General features: G+C 36.9%; 1 protein-coding gene across 1 annotated transcript in view; it reads right to left on the bottom strand.

Annotated features, from left to right (window-relative positions):
* The window catches only part of MGA (MAX dimerization protein MGA), a 103,804-nt gene that overhangs the window by 6,457 nt on the left and 73,716 nt on the right, over positions 1-23,631 (bottom strand). The window contains exons 11-21 of the mRNA XM_080808788.1: positions 23,315-23,491; positions 22,632-22,704; positions 20,892-21,406; positions 18,368-18,665; positions 16,472-17,098; positions 12,658-12,948; positions 10,954-12,467; positions 7,752-7,882; positions 4,155-4,206; positions 1,683-1,889; positions 243-354 (exon numbers count right to left, since the gene is read on the bottom strand). Of these exons, the coding sequence (XP_080664914.1) occupies positions 243-354; positions 1,683-1,889; positions 4,155-4,206; positions 7,752-7,882; positions 10,954-12,467; positions 12,658-12,948; positions 16,472-17,098; positions 18,368-18,665; positions 20,892-21,406; positions 22,632-22,704; positions 23,315-23,491 (3,997 nt within the window). The remainder of the gene's footprint in view (positions 1-242; positions 355-1,682; positions 1,890-4,154; positions 4,207-7,751; positions 7,883-10,953; positions 12,468-12,657; positions 12,949-16,471; positions 17,099-18,367; positions 18,666-20,891; positions 21,407-22,631; positions 22,705-23,314; positions 23,492-23,631) is intronic.

Here is a 23,631-nt window from a genome sequence, read left to right as displayed (position 1 = left end):
TCACTCTTTATAGGACCCCATATAATAATGAGAAATAGAGTCAACTGAAATCCAGTTGATTTAACTATATTCCCCAAAACTATGGAAGGCAAGAGGAAACATCCCACCCATTCAAAAGGTTAACTGTTAGCTCTAGGAGCCAAGCCATAAGCTAAGAAGTATCTGAAATGTCTACTGAGGATTTCTCCTCCTAAAGATGTTGTATTACACTCTTTTTACCAGGTATCATTCACGTATCTCACCTGAAAGAGATGATACTTTCCGTATCAAAATATTTCGTTTTCGAGTCAGAAGATTTTTCTGTCCTATCAACTTGTCTGCCTGATCTGTTAGTCCCTGGATTTCGCTGAATGCCTAAAAACAAAAAATTAATATGTGAATTGATTTGCTCTTTCCTATAAACAGGTAAGGCCTACACAATTTCTTCAATGAAAAAATTTTAATCTAATACTTTATAGTAAACTTTATGTCATTTAAAACAATTCTTAATACTTCAGAAATTGCTTTGTTAAACTGTAGGCGGCTATACTTATATAAGTATACTTATACTTCTAAGGAACACGACTATTTCCAAAAAGCATCACTTGAGTGTTTCATAGGTGTTTCTACTACTACAAGGAGATACAAAACGTTTTACTTTGCTTAGATTTTAATAATCAACTTTAAATCAGCACCTAGTAAGTAAAATCTGGTTGCAGTAATTATGTTCTAGACAGACGTGAGGCTTGCCTTGTACTCCTCCAACTTCTACTTAGAAGTAATTTAAATGAAATTACTGTAGATATTTCAGATTTCCTTTTAAAATGACTGGCGACTATTTTTAAAAACTATTAAAATATCACCTATGTAGACCACCTGGGTGGCTCAGTCAGTTAAGCATCTGCCTTCTGCTCAGGTCTTGATTCCAGGGCAGGCTCCTTGCTCAGCAGTGAATCTGCTTCTCTTTCTGCCTGCTTATTCTCTCTCTCTCTCACTCACACATAAATAAATAAAATATTTTTAAAAATCAGAAACATTAAAAGTTATCTATCTATCTATCACTTATGTTGTGCTTTCCACTGTGGTAAACTATTCTAGGACCACCTGAGTGGCGTAGTCGGTTAACCTATTCGACTCTTAGTTTTAGGTCAGGCTGTGGTCTCAGGGTCCTGAGATCAAGCCCCATGTCAGGCTCTGGCTTCAGCAGTGTGTGCTTAAGACACTCTCTCCCTCTCCCTCTATCCCTCCCCACTGCTTGCTCTTGCTCACTTGCTCTCTGTCTAAAATAAATAAATCTAAAAATAAATAACATAAATAAAATGACTGGCAACTGTGAAAACTATGTTAAAATACCTCTTATGTTGTGCTTTTCACTGTGGTAAATCATCCTAAATGCTATGGAGAACACCAACGTAAAGAAACTGTGGTAAGTAGAGCTAACCAGAGTTTCTGACTTAATCTGAAGTTAGTTTGGCTGGTTAAGAACTTGACTTTAAATGACAAACAGCTCTGACTCAACATGAGGGCTTTTCCCCTTAAGAGATCTGTTGGGTGTTCACTAGCCCATATTCAAATGTTAAATACAAGCTCTATTTCAATCTCCTCTTAAGGATGGATTCTCTTTCTCATAGTCTCTTTCTCTATGTCTAGAAGATTCTCTTAGTCAAATTGTCATTTGTGGGTCATTTATAGATGACACTTACCCTAGTGAGAATGAGACTTTTGGAAACCTTGGAAGAATGAAGCAATCCCAACGTGATCTTCAATTTCTCAAAGAGATCCCTCATTTCACCACGCCGGCGACGCTCATTGGCAGTGTGTGTCCGGCGATAATAAGCAAAAGCTTCTGCTTCTTTTTGTAGTTTTTCGCTCCAGTAATCAGGCTTCAGTTTTAGAGGAATTGGTGGAGCCTATCCAAACAAAAGATTGCCACCTGATTATCTCTCATTCGTATTGGCCCTCTACCTCCATCCCGAATGGCAATGTTCCATACTACATACTAGATATCTACTGTTTTCTATCTGTCTATTTCAATAGCCTCTTGATGTTGGTCATCTTACTATCAGTCTATCCTTCCTCTAAATCTGGTAACCAACAGTATAAATCACTTCGCAGCTCAAATTTCAGTGGTTCTCAAATGAGGAAGACTTTGAAGAGGGAAATCTAAAAAGAACTTACCCGTGTAATTTATTATTAAAACTTGTTTTCATGACAAAAATCACATGAAAAATTTCAACAAAATCTTAATTTATGGAAAACAGGTTTAAAATTTTTTTCTTAAATGCTTTAAGATCTTTTACAATTTGGTAAAGGATCAACTGCCTCTCTTCCTAAATCACCATTCTCTCCAACCATTCTCAGGTGCTAGCAGTTTCCAAAACGCACTACGCAATCTCACACCACCCTGCCATTACAAACTGTTGCCTGAACCTATCCCTCCCATCCTATCCTCCAAAACTTAACATTTAAAAGTCATACTTTGCATTTTTTCAGGAAAGTCTTCCTTGACCCTCAGTATGCCTTAGGCTTCTTTCTCTTACTCTCTCTTTTAAAAAGTTATTTACTAAAAAAAAAAAAAAATAGTAATAGTAGATGCACATAGGGTTTTAAATATAAATATCTGAAGAGCTTTTAATGAAAACCAACTGTTCCCTACATTTGTACCTGGATCCTTAAAAACAACCACTTCCTAATTCTTTTAGAGGCTTCTTCTGGTTCTTAAATCTATATTCTAAGTAAAAAAATAGTAATACAGCTTATACTCCTCCATTTTCAATACTATCTACTTCCTGCTATGCAGAAGATTTAGCTCACACCACTCTAACATCTCACATTCTTCCTAATATAGACACGTCAATAATTCTAATTCTTCTATTGATCCCTTTGCAACCTGAATATAATTCTGTATCAACTTTCCATTTCATCAACACAGTATCTCTCTGTAAAATGAGGACATCAGCACTCGTATCCTTCATTTCTTCTTCCCTCTTTCACCTCTCAATTTGTTTTTTGTACTTACACACTTTTCAAGACTGCAATTAAGTCTTCCACACTTTATTTAATTATGAAAGCTTGAAAAGATCATTAACAATGGCTACCTTAAATGAAGACAATGTGAATACTACTCATACAAAGTGAGTCATAATTATATTCCCTGTCTTCTATAGTTTCTTGGTTTTGTGTTTTTCCCCTCTGATGTTTCTAACTGCTTTCTGACACTGGAGGCCTTTATCTAACCCTGACAATATCCCAAAACTCTTACATTAAAATCACTGTCTTTCTAAAGTCAAACTCATTGTGCACATTAGTATAGTATGGGAAAAGAAAAGATACAAGATACAAAATTATCAAGTTTAATTATAGTAAGACACTACAAATGATTTGCACGTAATAATTAGTGTACAAAATAGTGGCTTGTGTACATAAGGTATTATGAAAATTCTTACATCTGAAAAATGTTTTAGGATGAATGAAAAAAATATGGTGATATATGCAAAATGATTACAATCATGTAAATATGTACCACCCAAAACCAGATCAAACACCAACTAATCACCCAGTGGTTTTTAAAAAAGGCTTGAATACCACTCTCCACCTCAAACCCATATCCATCACTGTTTTATATTACTCAAACTAAAAACAGACTAACAAGTAGAAAATGGTTTAAACAACCAAACTCTCTTCCACGCTTAGCGTAAGGAGGGGGAAAAAAAAACTTGCTTAATTATGGCGCTGTGACATCATACACTCAAATACATCAAGAAAAGCAAAGAGGGCTCATAATTTAGTGGCTCCTTGAATTTCCAGCCATCATTCAGAGAATAATTAATTTTTTTATTCACTGAAAATCATGAGCCTAGACAAGAAAGAATGCCAGCCTTTTTTCACATCACACAATTAGAGTACAGGATTAGTTTTCAAATAAGCACATCAATTTTCATCAACTCTGTACCCATTTTATTCTTCTAAAATATTCTATTTAGTAGTAGAGAGTTAAGAGAGGAAAAAAAGCACTTCAATAGTATAATTTCATGAAGAAAAAAACTAATTATATTAACTCACTGGCAAAAAATAGCCCTGAAAAGTCATAGCTAATAGAGGAATGTTATTTCAAACTGTAATGACAAATGTTATCAATTTAATTGAGTAACTGCTATTAAATATATTGTAAATACCTTTCGACTCCTTTCAGCAGCTTTTTCATCTGCAGAGATATGGGTACGGCACCTAGGTAAAGACAATATTTTCCAATGTCTTACTGAAATTCAATAACCCAAGACCTATTTCACTGAACAAAGCCATCCCAAACTGTTTGAAAGTATAACCAGCTTCTTTTTGTCAAGGTCTAATGATATGGGGCAATATGATTTATTTCAACAGTATGCTTTTTTCTCTAAGTATTCAAATAGTCCCTAAAACTGCAAATTACTTTTTCAACCATGAAATATTTCATATATACAACCCGTTTAAACAAATTATACAATGAACATCTGGGTGTCTACCACTCAGCTCAAGAAATAAAACATCTCAAATATACAGGAAATCTTTTTTTCCATTTCAAATTTTTATTTAAATTCTATTTAGTTAACATTCAGTGAAGTACCAGTTTGAGGAGAATTCAGTGACTCATCACTTACATACAACACCCAGTGCTCATCGTATCAAATGCCCTCCTTAAATACCCATCACCCATCTAGCCCATCCCCTCCAACTCCCGCCCCCTGCTGCCTGGCCAACTGCTCAGTATGTTCTCTAAGAGTCTCTTAGGTTTTCCTCTTTCCTCCCTCCACCATATGCTCATCTGTTTTGTTTTTTAAATCCCAAATATGAGGGAAATCATATGGTATTTGTCTTTCTCTGACATATTTCGCTCAGCAAAATATACTCTAGCTCCATGCATGTGGTTGTAAATGACAAGATTTCATTCTTTTTGATGGCTGAAGAATATTCCACTATGTGTGGAATACCACCACACACATCTTCTTTATCCATTCATCAAAAAAATACAGCCCACCCAATCACATTTCCTTCCTCTCTTCCTTCTTGTAGGTGAACACTCTCAAAATCAGGGTTTTTTTTTTTTTTTAAGATTTATTTATTTTGAAAGAGGGGGTAGAGAGCACATATGAATGGAAGGGAGGGGCTGAGGGAGATGGACAATCTCAAGCAGCCTCAGCAATGAGTGCAGAGCCAAATGTGAGGCTCGATCTTGTGACCCTGAGATCATGACCTGAGCCAAAATCAAGAGCTGGAGGCTTAACTGACTGAGGCACCTGGGTGCCCCCAAAATGAGTTTTTACCTTGCATATCTTTGCAGTTTTACTAGGAATGTACATATCCCTAAATAGACAATACTAAGTAGCACTTTAAACATTATATGTTATGGTATATCTTCATCTGATTTCACTCAACATTATATCTGACATATTGATAGACACAGTTCTAGTTCAATCATTTTAACTGCTATACAGTGTTCCCTAAGCATGAAGTTTACAAAATTTATTTTTCAGAATTCTAGTAATTGTTTAGGTTGCTTCCCAATTTTCTCAATGGCAAACAATGTTGCAATGTATAGTCCCATACATGGCCCCTTGTACCTATGTGTGAACTTTTCCAGGTTATATATACCTAAGAGTAGAACTGCTGGTTAGAAGAAAGGTGTGGAAGTCAACTTCAGTCATATCACACTACTCTCTCCAAAATGGTTATAACAATTTACACTCCCACCTGCAGTATGTTCCAACTGCTCCACAATTAGACACAATAGTACTATGAGAAATCACAACTTTCGCCAATCTTACGGATGTAAACTAATGAAGTCACTGTGGTTTAATCTGTATATCCCTAAATACTTGTGAGGTTAAACAAATCTGTATGTGTTTACTGGTCGTCCAGGTTTCCTCTTCTATAACCTGCCTATGGTATCCATTATATACTTACCTATTCCCTCATCTTTTTCTTACTGACTTAAAAAATTATTTTATATCATTGATACTAATCCTTTGTCAAACATGTACTGCAAATATTTTCCTTATACTATTAATTTGCCTTTCACAGTTTTCATGGTGTAGTAAAAGAAATTTTTAAATGTTTAACAATCTGTTCCTTTGCAATTTGTGCTCTTTCTGTGTTGGTTATTCTTGACCCTTTTATTGTTCCAGCCCATTAAGATGGCATCTTTCCATACAAATGTAGTGATCCGAAGGGGCACATGCACCTGAATGTTTATAGCAGCAGTGTCCACAATAGCCAAACTATGGAAAGAACCTAGATGTCCATCAACAGATGAATGGGTAAAGAAGATGTGGTGTATATATACAGTGGAATACTATGCAGCCATCAAAAGAAATGAAATCTTGCCATTTGCGACGACGTGGATGGAACTAGAGGTATTATGCTTAGCAAAATAAGTCAATCAAAGACAATTATCATATGATCTCCCTGATATGAGGAAGTTGAGATGCAACATGGGGGGTTTGGCGGGCAGGAAAAGAAAATGCAACAAGATGGGATCGGAAGGAGACAAACCATAAGAGACTCTTAATCTCACAAAACAAACTGAGGGTTGCTGGGGGGAGGGAGAGGGTGGTGGGGTTATGGACATTGGAGAAGGTATGTGCTATGGTGAGTGCTGTGAAGTGTGTAAACCTGGTGATTCACAGACCTGTACCCCTGGGACTAATAATACATTATATGTTAATAAAAAAATTAAAACAAATTTAAAAAGATGGTATCTTTCCATTTATTGAATTGATCTTCAATGTCCTACAGTAATTTTATAAAAATTTTACACAGCTTTTGTTAATAATCCCAAATATGTTTTTTTGTTATTATAAATGGTATTTGTTTGTTGCTATTGTTCAGAAAAATCAACTTTAGTATAATCAACATAATCCAGCGATACTGCTAACCTTAAGTCTAATTAATTACATTGTTAAAAGATTTAAACTCTTTCAACCTTAACCAATTGGCAGCTGAAGTAGCCTCCAAATAGCTCTGGAATGAAGAAAATTATTAGACCTATGTCCCCATCCTGAGACTTTCTCAGCATCATCAGGGATGAAGAATTACTCTTTCTCAACTCATTACTCTTTTACATGGTGGTTAAAAAGATAACAGGAAAAGCACATCTGGCACAAAATAAGGACTTCTATCTTATTTCCATCGATCTCTCACACCCCAATCCCTAAAAACTGTAAGGTTTACTAACATAGAAAATGGGATAAATTTTCCTGAACATACTCTATTTTCATCTCATCTGAACACATAAAAATTTCCCAACTGTATCTCACCTGATCAACCAATAAAGTAACCAAATTCAGAATTTAATGCCTATTCTTAAAAGATAAAGGAACTAACTTCTGTTGAGTAGTCCACTTTTGTGTCAGTTACCCTAGTCACATACATTATCTTATAGAATACTTCAAATTAGAGGCATTTTCCTCATTTCACAGCTAAAGAATCTAAGACTCAGATTAAAGACTTGCCCGAGGTTAAATAGCTACAAACAGAACTACTATTTTACTACCCGTGTGTCAGGCTCCAAAAACATAGGTTATTCACATTCACACATGGTCTTCTAGCAATAACCAAGGCAAGGTAATTACCTCTGAATTCCAGCTCCCCTCCACCTACTAATCAGAAAAAAGCTAGAGGTTTATAAACAAACTAGGTCAGTTATCCAGAGCTCTTCAACAGAACATTTAATTTTGTTTATGGTAACAAAACAACAATAACAAAAAACAAAAATCCAAAGACAAATTAAGACTTACGGCTGTTTGAAAGTCTGTGTTTGGGCAGCTGTGGTCTTCACGTGGGAAACATTAATTTCCTCAGAGAGCTCTTCTACAGTCTCAATGTCCACCTGTTCCTCATCATCCTCAATGTATTCTACACAGTTATTCTGAAATAAAGCAATCCAACAGTAAATAAAGTACTGGGAAACAAACATACCTAAACTTTCCAACCGAATACTCCCTTTATAAAACCAACCAGGGCCAAACATTGATTTTAAACCATGAATACTGATGATCCCAAACTTGTTTTTCATAAGAAGGAACGAGTTAGAAGATAACATATGGTTAGAACTAAAAACCAAGCACTACATTAAAAATCATAGATACATACTGAACAGACATCACTAGAGTCCCCAGAGGGCTGTATATGCTTCAGTGTTATTTCTAGTGGACAAAATTCAGGTACAAATATATTAAAGCTTCATAAATCTTAAGATTAAGTAGCAGCAAAGTAAAATTTCGTGAATGGGTAGGGGGAAAGGAGAAAAATTGAGGTTCTACTTTACGAGTGCTTCATAGCTAACCCCTTATCACATACCCACAAAAACACACTCAAGGCAGATATGAAAACAGAATATAGCCCGGAGTCAGTCTTCTAAGCCTCTTAATCACACACAAGGAGAGCTTCTGAGGAATTTCAGGTACCAAAAAAGCCCAAACTTACTGTACTTGCTTTACTATACAGTTAAAAAAACCAAACAAACAAACAAACAAAAAAAACACAAAGTTGGGCCGCCTGGGTGGGCTCAGTCGATTTAGCAACCGACTCTTGATTTCAGCTTAAGTCATGATCTCAGGGTTGTGAGATCAAGCCCCACACTGGGCTCCACGCTCAGCTCAGAGTCTGCTGGTCCCTCTCCCTCCGCTCCTCCTCCACTCATGCATGTGCATGTGTATGCACATTCTAACACATAAAATTTTTTTAAAAAGTCAATCAGTGAGCATTTATTGAGCACCTGTAAACTCACTGTATTATTTTATGTTAACAGTAGAATATAGAAATTATGGAATATGTAGATATACTTAAGTCCACCTTTAAAAGTGGTGTTTACTATGCCAGAAACTAAACTGGAAATATGTTATCTGTTTATAACAGTACTATACCTGAGAGGCACAACTTAAAAGGAAGCATCCCAATCATCTTATTAATTCTGTTTAAACTTGATGGAAAAATTACTTACCCCCATGAATTATAGGTTCCATAAAGCTGACAGACACTAAATGCAAGCCATCAATTATGGTCCCCAATTCAAACAATGTCTATTAAATTTAAACAATGTGAACAATATATATTAACTCTAGGAAGCTAAATCAACAGAGTTGACAGAATCTAACTAACTAGTAGACAGAATCTAAAGACTCTGAATTATAATGTAGGTAGATGCTTTATGGTGTTTAAACTGAAGAATGTCTGCCTACAGCATGGCTTTAACTGAAGGCTTTATAAATAATATCCAATAAACTTCACAATGGAAGATTATATTAAAGAGGCAACTCACTACTTTCCTTAAACTATTCCAGTATAACACTAATCACATACACAAAAATATTGTTATGTGTCGGACAGGTACAGAAATACAGTGCAGAATTTAGATTTTACAGATCATTTACTATAATGCCTGTACTTTTAAAAAGGTCTCTGCACCTTGTATGTCAGATTCCCTATTAGGAAATCCAATCCCTTGATTAAGACACTTTAAAGCTTCTGTTAAGTCAGTTCTACTGAGAGCAACAGTTTTCACTGGTTTTAAAGTTGGACTGTCTTTGGTCTGATGCTTGCCCAAGCTGACTTACAATGGGAGATTCCGCAAAAAGCACAAGAAGATCTGCAATCTAACTCTTAAACTCAATGAATTCAGATTCTTCAGCTACCCATAGGTTATCTGTCCTCAAAAAGGATGAGGATATAAGGCAAATGCATACAGAATCCTCTAATAGTAGAGCTAGATCCTCATCTTACAAATGAGACAACCGAGGTAAAGAAATAACCAACACAGGAACATTAGAATACTTAAACATTTTTGAGTTTTAAAATACTACTCTTCCTGTTATATTTTATCTGCATAAGGCAGTTAGGCATTAACAGAGAAGGACCAGGTAACACAGAGACTGAGTCCCAAGGAAGTGAGATTCTAAAACAACCAACTGCATGATGATCACCTCAGAGGGCCATATTATCTGCTCCTAGTGAGAGGGACATGATTTAGATTTAAGGGCACCCTACAGGCAGCTGGCTACAATCTCCTTATGTTTTACATCAAACCCCACTGTCAGGCGTCAGCATATAAGAGCCTGCCATCTGTTTTCATAAATACAAGTTTTACTGGAGCACAGCCACACTCTTTCACTTACTATTGTTTATGGCTGCTTTCATGCTGTAACAGCAACCAAGCAGTTACCAACAGCAAGCCATCCAGCCTACAAAGTCTAAAATGTTAGCAATCCAGCCCTTCACAGGAAAAGTTTGTCCAACTCCTGCCCTATATGCTTCTCACTTAGACAGGGTTACAACCTTAAGTAGGAAGTCTAGAAAAACGGCTTCAGAAAAAATGTTTGTAAAAATTATAAAAGTCTTATTACAAAGGAAGATGACCAAAGTTTAGAACATAAACTCTAGAAACTATTTAATTTCAGGAAATACTTTAAAAGCAACTTAGGGCAGGGTGAATAAAATATTAAATGGTATTTTCCATTTTTCTCCAAAAAAGAGAAACATTTCTCTAAATGTAAGCAGTAAGTTCTCCTCTGGTTCTAAGGCCACCTATTCCCTGTTCTTTATGTAACCTACCAGACAGGCTATAATCACTTCACACAGAAAATGTCAAAAACAAAACAAAAAAACCAAAACCAACAAAAAACCTGAGAACAAATAGGAGCAGGAGTTTCAGGATTTTTTTTTTTTTTTAAACCTAACTTGGAAACACTCTCAAGCATCTATCCCCCAAAGGCATAAGCCAGCCTTTCCATAATAGCAGTTAAGTCTCAAAGAACAATATTAGCTCAAAAAATGTTACTTGACTGACATAGCCTAAAAACTACAAAGCCATTTAATCATGATCTAAACCTAGGCATCCAAATCAATGTATCAAGTCTTAGTGATCTTCTGGAAAAGCTACTGTCTCTAATAAATCATTTTAAATTCTTGAGGTTTCAGTCACAACAAAAATGGGCTCACCACCTTTTCTACATCATCAACCTCCTCACTCTGGTAGTCAGAAACAACATCCACAATCTCATCAATAGAATCATCGGTTTTCTCATTCTCATCTTCCTCATCCTCCTCTTCCAAATCCAAAACAGTCAAGTCAGCACTGCTTCGCCCACCCTTCTTCTCTTGCTTTGGTTGTATCTGTTCTCCTGACAGCAGTAAGTGACCTTGAAAATGTCCTTCCCCTCTGCTCCCTTTTGTAGCTCTCCTCGGAACAATGGAGAAGGCTGTAGGACTAGAAATCCTACTCCAAGAATCACATTCAGTTTTTAAAACTCTGACATTTTCAGTAGTTCCACTTTTTCCAAGTAGATCAGAGATGCCTTGTTCTTGTTGAAACACATCAGAATTTTCCTGACAGGTCTTTATTTCTTTAATTAACTGCTCATCTGCCTCTTTCTTGCATTCTTGTGAAGTTCCAACACATTTCTGGGTCAGAGGGCCCTTCAGGTGTTTTCTCCACCTCTCCCTAATACTGTCCTTCTCCAGAGAGTCTCCACATCCCTTCTCCTTGGCCTCTGGCTGTGGAAGAGATTGCTGCTCCACAACTTTGCTCCCTGATAATTCGAGTTTACTTTCTTCCTTAGAGATGACTGGAAATTCATTTGACTTTTCCTCTGGATTTTCTAATCCTTTCTGCTGTTCCACTTTCACATCACCAAGCTTTTTAAGCTGTATACTACTTACACTTTGGACTGTCACATTGCTGGCTTTTTTGGAAATGGTCTTAACTTCTAGAACAGTCAGTTTTTCTTTGGAACTGTTATGATTTCTAATCCCATACTCTTCATCAACATCTTTATAGTCTTCACCTATGTGTGACCCAGTGATACAGGAGTGCTGAGAAGGTTTAACAATTACAGGACCCTCTTCTGTAAGGGATTCTTCATCTAAATGATCACCCCCATCTACCAAGGAATCATGCAGGATTTCTTCTGACGCAGCAGCCCCAGAGTTTTGCTTTATTACATTAGCCCCAGAATCTATAGCTTCTCCTTCTGACTGTAGGGCCTTCTTAGTATCCTGCTCTCTTTTTAAAAAGCTTGTTCCATCTTTCTGGTCTGCACTCTGAGACTCTCTTTTCATCTGAAGAGAAGCAACATGGTGAAGAATGGAACTGGGAACAGGTTTTTGTCCAGGGAGCTGCAACAAAGCAAAACTACCAGACTGGAGAGGAATAAGACTGGCTGTACCAACAGGCTGCCCTCCTGAACTATAGGTTATTTTGGTCTCAGAGCCTGTTTTACTTGCAAAGCTTTGTGGTTCAGGAGGGGAAATCCTCAGGGTCAATGTACCAGACTGAGACACAAAACTAGGTCCAGAAGAAAGCAATGATGGTGCCTGAGTGATAACATTCACTGCTGGAGAAGACCCAACAGCCTGAATTACAGGATTCATAACAGAGAAAGCAGAGGACGAAGCAGAAGATGGTGGAGTCTCTGAAGGTTTGGAAGGAGTGGGTAACCGGATTCCCATCACAGAACCTGGTAAGAAAAAAAAAAAAAATTTTTTTTTTTTTTAAATTATCACTGCCTGTATAAAGACTTCCAAAGTATGCTTTTCTTTTTGACAGGTTAACTCTAAGAGACTAAGAAATCCTGGTGTATTAACATCCCATGTGGCCAAATGATTCAACAAAAGAAAAACTCATCAGGAAGATCTCCAGTTTTATACCTGGGTTCCGAAACATAACGGGCTGTAAGTTGGGCTGGGTATTAGAGCCTCGAAGCTGATGCAAGGGGAGGAGCTGAACAATCTGCCCATTAGGATGCCTGAAGAGATTCATCCCACTTGGGCTCCTAACAGGCTGCAAGACCATCCGATGCCCCTGAAGCTGTGTGTTTGGAACAGGTCTAAGAGTAGGAGAACCCTGCTGCACTGGAATCAGCAACAATCGAGGTCCAGTACGTTTCACTGTGTTAGGAGAGATCTGAGGAGTAGCCACTGGAATCTGAGGGGCATTTTCTGAAAAACAGAAAATGGAAACATAGTATCAGTTCACTTTAATGCATATAGGAAAAACTATTAGGACATAAGATCTGACCACACTATAAATAATTTCTAATTTGAATTATACAGTTGGTGAAATCCTGTACCTCTATCATATGTTACTTAATAGTCCTATGGCTGAGAACAATTTATCTTAAAACCTAATTATCAAGACATTATAGGACCTTACGTTCAGAATGGTTAAAAAAAAAAAAAGAAAGAAAGAAAGCATCAATTGTCAAGAGGTGCATTTAAAGAGATAATGCCTCTGCCTAATGAAAAACATGGCAGGCCTCTAAATCTCGACTCTCATTAAAGCTAAACAGATCATTCACGATAAAATGCTCTTCTTCAACCTTATAATTCAGGTCATTAACACTAAAATTATGACTTCATTTCACAGGTCATACTCAAGGACTAAAAATCGCGAGGCATAAAAAACTCCTTGGCTTTTAAAATACAATGACAAATAACCAAAGCGTAAAGATCTGTGGAAATTATTTTTCAGAAGAAAAAAAAAATACATACCCCCAAAAAATGGAATGAAATTAAGAGACATCAAAGAAGCAGGGAAATAAAGCCTGGTTAGAAGAGGCAAAAGATAGTTTTAAAACAAACAGAAAAAGCAAAAATTTAATGCAAAAGATGTGAATTTTAAAAAATTTCAAATCATTAATAGTACCTAAAGTCTCACTTCAATGTTTGGAAGAGATATTTAGAAATACTGAAGACAGAGAAAAATAATAATGCGAATAATCTACAGACAGATTTTTGGTCACACGGATAAAAAGACAGGAATAATGGTGATGTTGGGCAGAAATGAAACTAATCTAACCTTACCATTCAAATTAGTGAACTTATTTAACATTATTAATAAATATCTTCATTAGTTTGTCGCTAAATAAAAAAATCAACAAACCAAACAAATCAGTTTAACATGTGACACTATCAGATAAGCACTCTACCCACAAAACATATCAAACTTCTAAAAGGAAATTATGCTCCTAACATTTACATGACAAATTATATGTGAGATCCAGAACTACTCTTGAAAGTGAAATAAAATGCAAAGACCAAACTGTTTGGGGCGGGGCTGCAATTTAAATAAAAAACATCCACCTTACACGAATTAAGAAACACATTAAAGCATTCTTAATTTCCTGAACATTTCTATTCAAAGAACATTTCAGAGAATGGTTCAAACCCAAAGCACTCTTAATTCAGAGAATGAAAGCAACCTTTAACAGACACACAAAATATGCGAGTATTTATTCACATGTAGGTGAGGGCTAAGAAAGGAAAAGAAAAAGAAGTTTAATGAAAAAGTCACAGATGTCTAAGTACCCAAGTTGGGATCTTCTTTATGAACCTAGAACAAAATTATACACACTTAGAAGTTATCAGAGTCAGCTCCATTTAAAAAAGAGCAGTTAAGAAAATCTGTTAACATTAATATTTCCTCAAGTGGTATTACAGAAGATATTTTTAGATGGTATATGGATATAGTATATCATCACCATATCACACTGTCAGAAAGTAATTTCTTTTTCAATTTTAATCTTCTGATTACATAAAGAAGAAAATACTAGTCTTTGATATTACATCAGCATTTTCTAGGTTTCTTCATTAACAGAGTGCAAGCCACATATTAACATGGTAGCTAGCTAGAATGTATTTCTTTTTATTATTGTTTCTAATGTATTTATTTATGGAGTAAACCTCTGTTATGATGAGGAATGTTGGTTTCCAATTACAGTACAATAGCTCCTTTTAAAAATACATTTAAGCAAACAAAGGAGTTTATTTAAATAAGAATATTAAGTCAATAATAGTACAAATGAGAATCAGAGCAAAATACCTGAATGTATATTCCAAGTGACTGAAATCTGAGAAACAGCGAACCACAAAAAGCTAAACAAACTACTTTATAGTTTCATGACAGAAGTAAAGAAAAGGGGTGGAATCCATATCGTTTAGAAAAAATCTCAAGTTAAAATATGAAAAGATATAAACCTTGAGATCCAATAGAAAATCAAAATGGCTTTAACAACAACAATCTCAGTTCTGAAACTGCATATTAAACTAATCATTTTTAATCTTTATATATGGGGAGAAGTAGAAGACAACAAATTTAATCCATGATTCATTTATCCTTTGGAAAGACCTTCAACTTTAAACTAACTCCCAAATCACTTCATTCCTAAAACACTGATAGAGATTTGGACTATGTCACTAAATGCAAAAATATTTAGTAGGAAAAATATCAATAACCAAAGAATTATTGTTGCCTACTTATTTCCCCTTAAGTCCTGTGAAGTCTCTCACTCTTTTACATAGTTTAATTCTGAGTACATTAAGAGAACCATTTATTTTAGCTGGTTGAATTAGGATATAAAAAATCAGCAAAGTGTAGGATATTCCTATTTTATATTCATTTAACATAAGCCTACAAAAAAACTTTAACTGAAAAGTTGATAAACATACAGATTCCTAAACAAAGAAATATGCCTCATTTCTATCTCAATCAGTTCATACAAAATAATAAATAGAAGGATAATGTCAGTTGTATATGGGAGTTGGTCAGATTCACAAATGATTTTTACTAGGTAAAAGGACCTAGAGTCTTAATCTTCAGCAAGGAGAGAAAAGCCCTTAGCCTAGCTGTAGCATGGCAAAAGCCCTCTGTTCTCTTTTTTAATTAAAAGGAAGCACACATAGGGATGTCTGGGTGGCTCAGTCGGTTAAGCATCTGCTTCCAGCTCAGGTCATTATCCCATAATCCTAGGTCCTGGGATGGAGCCCCACACCAGGCTTCCTGCTCAGCGGGGAGCCTGCTTCTCCCTCTGCCTGCGGCTTCCCCCTGCTTGTGTGCATGCACATGTGTGCATATGCTCTCTCTCTGGAAAATGAATAAATAAAATCTTTTAAAAAATAAAAATAAAAAGCAGCACACACAGCCCCCACCCCCACAACCCCTCCCCCCCCAAAAAAGGAACACCTACATTTGGGTTCCCTCCTCAGAGATGCACAGACCTAGCTCTCAGCACACAGAAGTACACTTCGTGCTGTGCCCATCTTGATGGCGGCTCTACTGGCTCAGAACTCCACTCCCACATACATTATTTCAGATTCAGCCAGTATTTCCATTATAATGTTTTTGAGTATTTTTAATCTCCTCAGAAAATCTCCAGCTCCACACTAAACCATCTGTCAAGGCTGTTCAATTTATCTCCAAAGTACCAGTTGTGGTTTTTATCAGTGCGCTGGTTACAAAGTTGCAGAGATTTTTAGTGACTTGTCCTAACCCTTTATTAACCATGAGGTCTATTATTTTCAGTGTTCAGTTTTGCAGAAGGTCAAGGTTTTCAGGAATCCATGTATCATGTTACAGCAGAAACACCTCCACTGTTACCCTGATATATCCATAATCCTAACAAAACCGTAAGTGATATAAACAGTTGTATGGCAGGTAAACCAGCTAGTAACATCTAGGCCTTACCTGGTCTCTGGCTCACTGGTGGACTCCCATCAATTCCCGAGAGTATAATGGGAACAGAGCCCAGAGATGAAGTTGGTGTGGTCACCATGGAGGAAGATGCAGCTGTGGTCACCACGACTATGGAGGTGGAGGCAGTGGAAGCAACAGGAAGAGTTATAGTTGGAGGAGATGCTACCAAAGACTTAGGAAAAGCAACTGAAGCCACAGGGGTAGTTATCCCAGTCGTTTTGATAAGGTTCACAGTGGCTGTAGACTGGGAAGGTGTTACAGGGGTGCTGGTATTAGTTTCAGAAACCTCAACAACCCCTGCAGTGGTGGCACCAGAAGAGTAAGTAGTTTCTTTAGTTCCCACGTCAGAAATAGCAGTCATAGGTGTCACAGCAGTAACATTCTCTAAAAACACTTGAGGGGTGGTGGTAGTGACAGCAGCAGTCACAGGGCTGCACACCTGAACTGGCTCAGAAGAAACCACAGGTGTGACGACCATTACTGGAGAAGGTCTGATACTGAACTTCTGTGGCCCTGTTAGGGGTTGGGGTGTGCTAACTCCAGGTATCTTCTGCTGCAGGGCTCCAACTTTACTCATCACAAACTGTGTGAACACACCACCAGGAGAGGGTCGAGCCGCTGCAAATAAAAATTTGCAGGTCAAATATCTTCAGTTCTCATATTTTATCCTCTTAGTGATTGTGTTTATCAACATTTATTGTGCACCACTGGGTCTATTTCTTACAGGTACTACCTACCTGCATGATATGTGCCAATTTCCACCCACAGAAATCAAACACTTCTCTCAACCCAAACCAAACCTTTATAATACTATGAAAGGGATTAAAACTGGGTGTTCCTACTAAGATTCTTTTGACTGTGCAATATAGCCAAATTGCCAGGACACTAAAAACGCAATATAGCAACGCACAACTTCATCATCTAAAACAGTGAAGAACGTCATAAGGAGATTTTTCTTCCCCTAACTCTAATTTTAAAACTTCCTCCTGTCCCAGCACCTCCGCTTCTTTGTAACTGCTATCCTCTTATGAGACAGTTAAGTTTTACATATTTCTGAAGCGTATAAAGACACTTTTCAAAAGAGGGCAGGATAGGACTTAAAATCACCAGTTAAAGCTACTTTAAAAATGGTAAAATGGGGTCTTTTTAAGGCATACAATGTTTGTCCTCCATCTTCATATAACTCCAGCATTCAGCCGGATTATTTCAATTTCCCATCAGAGGATTAAGAATACACCAATGGACACTTATATTCCTAGACAGATCTGAACAACAAAAAGAAGAATTCAATAAACTGACTACATATACTCGCAATGCTAAAACACAAAATGCTTTCAGAAGGTAATTTATTACAGACTCCAGCACTGAAATATTAAACAAATGAGGTTTTCATTCACAGAACAGGATGAATAGAATAAAGCAACACTTCCAACTTCTGTTTTTCAAGTGCTTTTTATTCTAAGCCTATACTACACAAACTCAACCCCCTTAGATTTGCTAGCTCCTTGGGTGGTTTCATAAGTTCAAGGAACACATATATGACTGGTTACAAAAATACCAGTGCCCATAAAAGAAATATTAAATTAGGTAAGATATTTAAGAATAAGTCTTCCTTTTTTAAAAACAAAATTAAAAATCTAAGTCTTTTTGTATTGTTAAAACCAGTCTAAAAGTCTGGAAATAACTATTAACTAGAATTCAATTAATCTACTATCATAGGTGGTCAGGAAGAATTACCAAAAACAGACAAGGTCAGGCAAGACAGACATCAAGAATAAGAACAATGCCAATTCTGTATTTCTCTATTTTCACGACCTCTATACTTGTATCCACTGGCCAAGCACCAAGGCACAGGCCTTTCTAAAATATATATACAGTCCAACTTACCAATTGGTCTTTTTGCCGGGACGAATGCCTTCAGATTCTTCCCAGGGCGATTTGTTGTAGCGCCAGAGGAGGATGCCGTTTTGCAATTGGATGTTGAAGGCAACAGGGTACGTGGTTTCCTGGATGCAGCCACCTTGGCATTGGATGCTACCTTGGAGATGACAGTACTGAGGGTTGAGAGGTCCAGGACTGAGGGTCGCAACCTGCCTGTGATATAAGCAGCTAGCCTATTGGCTGGATGCAATGCCCCCATCTGTCCCAATAGCAACTTAGCCTGCGGGTAACTCTTACCATTAACCTGAAACAAGTGGCAAAGAGAAATTCTGTAAAGATAAAATTCTCTTGCTAACTTATCTCCCTTGACAGGGGTTTCATTTTTACAAGGTTTTAAAAGTCTACTCTTCAGATTTAAAGGGAAAAAGAAATGGACTTTTTCCATTTGATACATAATCTGAGTATTAGAAGGTGGAAAAAAAAAAAGCTGCCATCTGATATTCTGAACTAATCTCATCTTCATTTTGGTAGTTTGGAAACAGACTACCTTACTTCATCAATATCTGCTCCTAGATATGTGAGAGGCACAGTCAAATCTAAGGAATCATCCAACGGTTTTACTTAAGCAATTCTGGTTAAACTATTAACAATCACCACCAAAAAATGAGTAGCTGTGTTCCACAGAATCTCTCTGACAAGACCAAGGAGGCACAGTGAAACCCTCTCAAGGGTCCCTTCAAGCATCCTTCGTATTTGAAAAATACATGGTGAATCTACTTTTAAGTTTTAAGAAAGCCATTATTATAATATCCTAAGCCAAAAGGTCCCCTTCAGTTTTTAAAACACTCAACTTTGAAGATACTGTTATCTCTTGGACAAAACTTGAGCTCAAGATAAAAGCTAGAAGAAACTCAATTATAACTTTAGAAACAATCACTGGCCACCAGAACAAGTAATCAATAAATGAGGTAAAGATTTTTCTCTACTGCCTGAGCTGACACACTGCCCATCTGGTACTGCACAATTGTTTTTTTTAAAAAGGAAAGAAAAAAAAAAAAAAAACCTTCTCTAATTTCTTACCCATGTTCTCAAAGTCCTATTCCTGGGTGACTACAGAAGATCCTTTTCTATTCCTCCTTTCCATCACTGAAAAGGGGGAGAGGGTGAAGTGTGGTGGAGAAACCCCTACTCTCTAAAATAATAGGAAACTGGTAAAGAGAATAGCTACAGCAAGCCAACCTCTCCTCAAAGACAAAAATTACTCTTTACTACTTAAATGAAACCACAATTATATATAGATCAGGAATATCTCTGCCTTGAGTTTGATATAAAGAATGTGATCTTTCCATCCTAAAGGAAAGTTTACTGTAGTTTTTCAGGGTCTCTGGAGGTCTAAGTCAGATACCTCATCTTCTCCTTTGGAACTTTCTCTGAAGACTATTCAACAGCTTCCCCAAAGCCTACAATACAGTGGCCTGACTGCTTAGGCAAATTCGTATTTTATGGTGGCTTTCTGAGTCCTAGACAGGAAAGAACACAAATTTCTATACCTATATTTGGGTGTGATTGTCCCCAAGTCTCACTAGAAATGAGCTCAGGTAAGTCTCTGTTCTCAAAGTATCAATCAATAAATGAAATAAGAAGAAAATACTGCTCCCCTCAAGAAATACCAACAGAACCAGTTACATAGCACCATCAAGAATAAACTGCAATAAAAAGTTTTTAATTAAGTAGATGAGTCATAGAGTCATATTAATGGAACAGTCCACAGCCCAGAGAAGTGGTCAAGCTAGTAAAGTCAAGTAACCTTAGCAAGCATGTCAGACACTTCCACCCATTTGCTACTCTGACATAAAAGTGCATTTAATATCACTGAGCAAGAGGAGAAAACCTTTTTACTAAAATTATATTTTACTTCAAAACTTCTCCTTCCAAAGGATTTTCTAGATGCCGGTGTAATTTTACTAATATAATCTGCCTAAATTACTAAACAACAAGGATTTATTTGTACTACGACAATCATTATATTAGCAAAAACCCTACTACGGACGAAATTTATTAAAAAATGCAATTTTTAGAAGTTTTATACTTTTCAGTAACACCTTGCAAAACTAAAATTTTCTCCAAGCTTCCAACCATATACTACTATCTTACAATCAATTCACCTTGTTTTGTTTTGAAAGCTATTTATCAATAATAATCCCAAGAACTAGATGGAACTCCTTAGTATAGTTGTCAAAGTATCAGTAGAGCCCAAGCAGTAAAATTTTAAGAGTTAGGAACTTCCTGAGAAGATAGAAATAAAATCACAAAGCTAATACAGGGCTCCACAGTTCATTTGTAAATGTGTCAAAAATTTACTCTAGGTATGCAATTATAAACTAGGCCTATTATAAAAAGAGATGGTTTTGTCACCCAGTTCCCAGGAAATGTGAAGATAAATGATATAAGGCCCACAAAGGGCTCTGAAAAATTGAGATGTTACCTAAGTAGAAAAAGGTGCTACATCCAGATTAAAGGCAATTCTCACCTGGATAAGCCCAGATGTGCTTGAACTGGGTTTACGTTTATAGGCCACAAGCTTCCCTGCAGGAGAAAGCCCTGCGTAAAAAGGCAGACCTTTGCCTCCATGTAATCTCTCCCTCACTGAATCCAGGGCATCTGTCTGCACAGGAGAGATATCATCCATTTTCCCAGGGGATAATGGACCATCAGGAGTCTCTGATCCAGATTTCTCAGCCATATCATCTTGGTCTTGGCATGATGGCATAGAGATTTTCACACGAGAAGAATAAACAGGAGGGTTCTTCTCACCCCGGCTCTTTCGCTGAGAAGCCAACTCAATGATGAAGTTGCCCACCTTAAGTGACTGTGGCATGTTGCTATTGATGTGCTGGGATAAGATGCTCAAAATCTTGTTCCGATCCTCCTCCCAGTTGCAGTCTGAGATGATTTCTATCAGTTTGGTGGGACCACCTGGTGACCTCTGATGCACATAGGAGGTAGAGGATTCCCCTTCATTGCAGGAAGACTTCCAGCTTTTCTCTGATAAGGAATTGAAAGATATTTCTGCATCATAGCATTTTGTACTGAACTTTAAAAGATTTTTATTTTCCCTGGTTTCTCAGAAAAGTGCCAACAGTACAGAAATTGAGCAGTTGCCCAGTGTCTGAATCCCACGTACTTCCAGTGGTAATTTAACAACTCACAACTTGGGACTTTTCCATGAAAAAGGAATATTCCAGAGAATCATACTATAATAGGATATCCTGCTGCTTGGGGTCACTAATAAAAAGAGAGTCTCACTTTAAGACTGCTCCAAAAGCCGTAACTATTATATAAGAAACTGTTACACCTTGCGAACAAAGCATGACCTATAACCACGGTTAAGATTTGATATAGTTTGGTGTTCTGCTATCCATACAGGAAAAGCAAAGACACTTGCAAGACGCTTTGTAACATGTGATAGGTAGATTCAATCCTAAAGAACAAGAGAGAGACTACTGTGGTTAAAAAGTATGTTCTACTTTTAGTTTCTACTGCAAATACTTCTGAATTACTCCTGTGACACTAGATATGACTGCTCCATTTCTACATTATGTGCAGATTATTTAGCTCACCAGGTATTTATATTCATGGCAACGTGTTAACTGGATGTCTGTTTCACTGATTTCTACAGCACAGTCTCCCAAACACTGTGCTAATCACAAGTATGTCAGGATATAGATGTCCTCAGCCTTCAAGGTGGCTGTGTTCTCAGACAGGTTCTCTTCACCCCAGCAGCCTCCCCCAAATACCTCAATATGCTATAAAAATAATACCACTTTTCATGTGTATCATGCCATTAAAAAGGGGGGGGCACGCTTGGGTGGCTCAGTCAGTTAAGCATCCAACTCTTGATTTGGGCTCAGGTCATGATCTTGGGGTCCTGGGATCATGCCCCACATTGGGCTCCACGCTCAGCTGGGAGTCTGCTTAAGGACTCTCTCTCTCCCTCTGCCCCTGCTCCCCAACTTGTACTGTTTCTAATAAATAAATCTTAAAAAAAACAAAAGAGAAAGAGAATCATTAACCATACCCTAAGTGTCTCATGAAATAACACGCCATATCAACATGAATGAATTTTATTCATTCCAAATAATAGGAAAAGACTTCTCATCATCTCTATTTTTAGAAGAGGCTAGAAAAGGGGTAGGTAAAAATGTTTTGGGTGTGTGTGTGTGTCCCATAATTACTGTAAAATGACTTAAGACTTAATTTTCAAACAGACCTTGCAATTTATCAGAATCATCCTCTAGGTCACAGGTGACTGGTTTCAATGGCTGCTGTTCAGAATCAGGCTCCTAAAGAAGGGTATAACACAAATACTTCAACACAAAATAATTACCAACAGAAACTAGGACATAAACATTGAATCTCTGAAAGAAGCCTGAAACAGCAGAAAGACTCAAGTGTCAACAGCTTCACATCTATATGCACAGCTGCATTACTATCATATTATATAAGCCTTGGCAAAAACAAACAGCCTAGCTCTCTAATGTCCTTGACAATAACTGAGTCACCAAGAAAAAAATTAACACCACACTTTATATGTAGTGTATTCTAGTAAAGAAGGCAAAAAATTCGATGTTTAATAGAACAAGCTTCAGTTAATCTGAAAAATCACTAACGCAGATACAAGTCCTAATAATCACAGAAAAATGATTTAATAAAACTCAGAAATGTTTAAACTTTTAAAAATTACTTCAGCTTCAGAAAGAATAGTACTTTAAATAACCTTAAGGGATTGTTCTCTAGAACATGTATGCAGAGAAACAAACTGATACACTCATCACATAACATTTCTCTGCCCCTCAAGAATGACTCCAAATTTTTCTGATAGTGATGTAAATTCTAATACTAGCAACAGGGAAATGGAAGTTAAAAAGACAAATTAGGCAGTAAGTAAATCACCTTTACACTACAGTTCTCGGAACTAGACTGACATGAGCCCTGCTGCTGAAATGATGGAGATGGGGATGGTGACGGTTGTCTCTGTTCCTCTTTTTTTCGTTCATATACTCGAACTCGGGCACAAGTCATCATACTCTCAAAGTACAAGTACACTGGATCCTTGTCTTCTTCCCGAATCTGTAAGTTTCATAAAACAAAACATTCAATACAGTGGGGGATAAAACATTCCAGACTCCAAAAGGAAAAGAATGTTTGATCTTTATTTCTATTACAACATTTGAAATTTTTAAATGCAAATTTTAACGAGTAGAGTCAAT

Source organism: Martes martes (assembly GCF_963455335.1).
Source record: "Martes martes genome assembly, chromosome: 7".
Taxonomy (NCBI): Eukaryota; Metazoa; Chordata; class Mammalia; order Carnivora; family Mustelidae; genus Martes; species Martes martes.
Note: the sequence above shows the minus strand (reverse complement) of the source record. Positions and strands in the feature narration are given on the sequence as shown.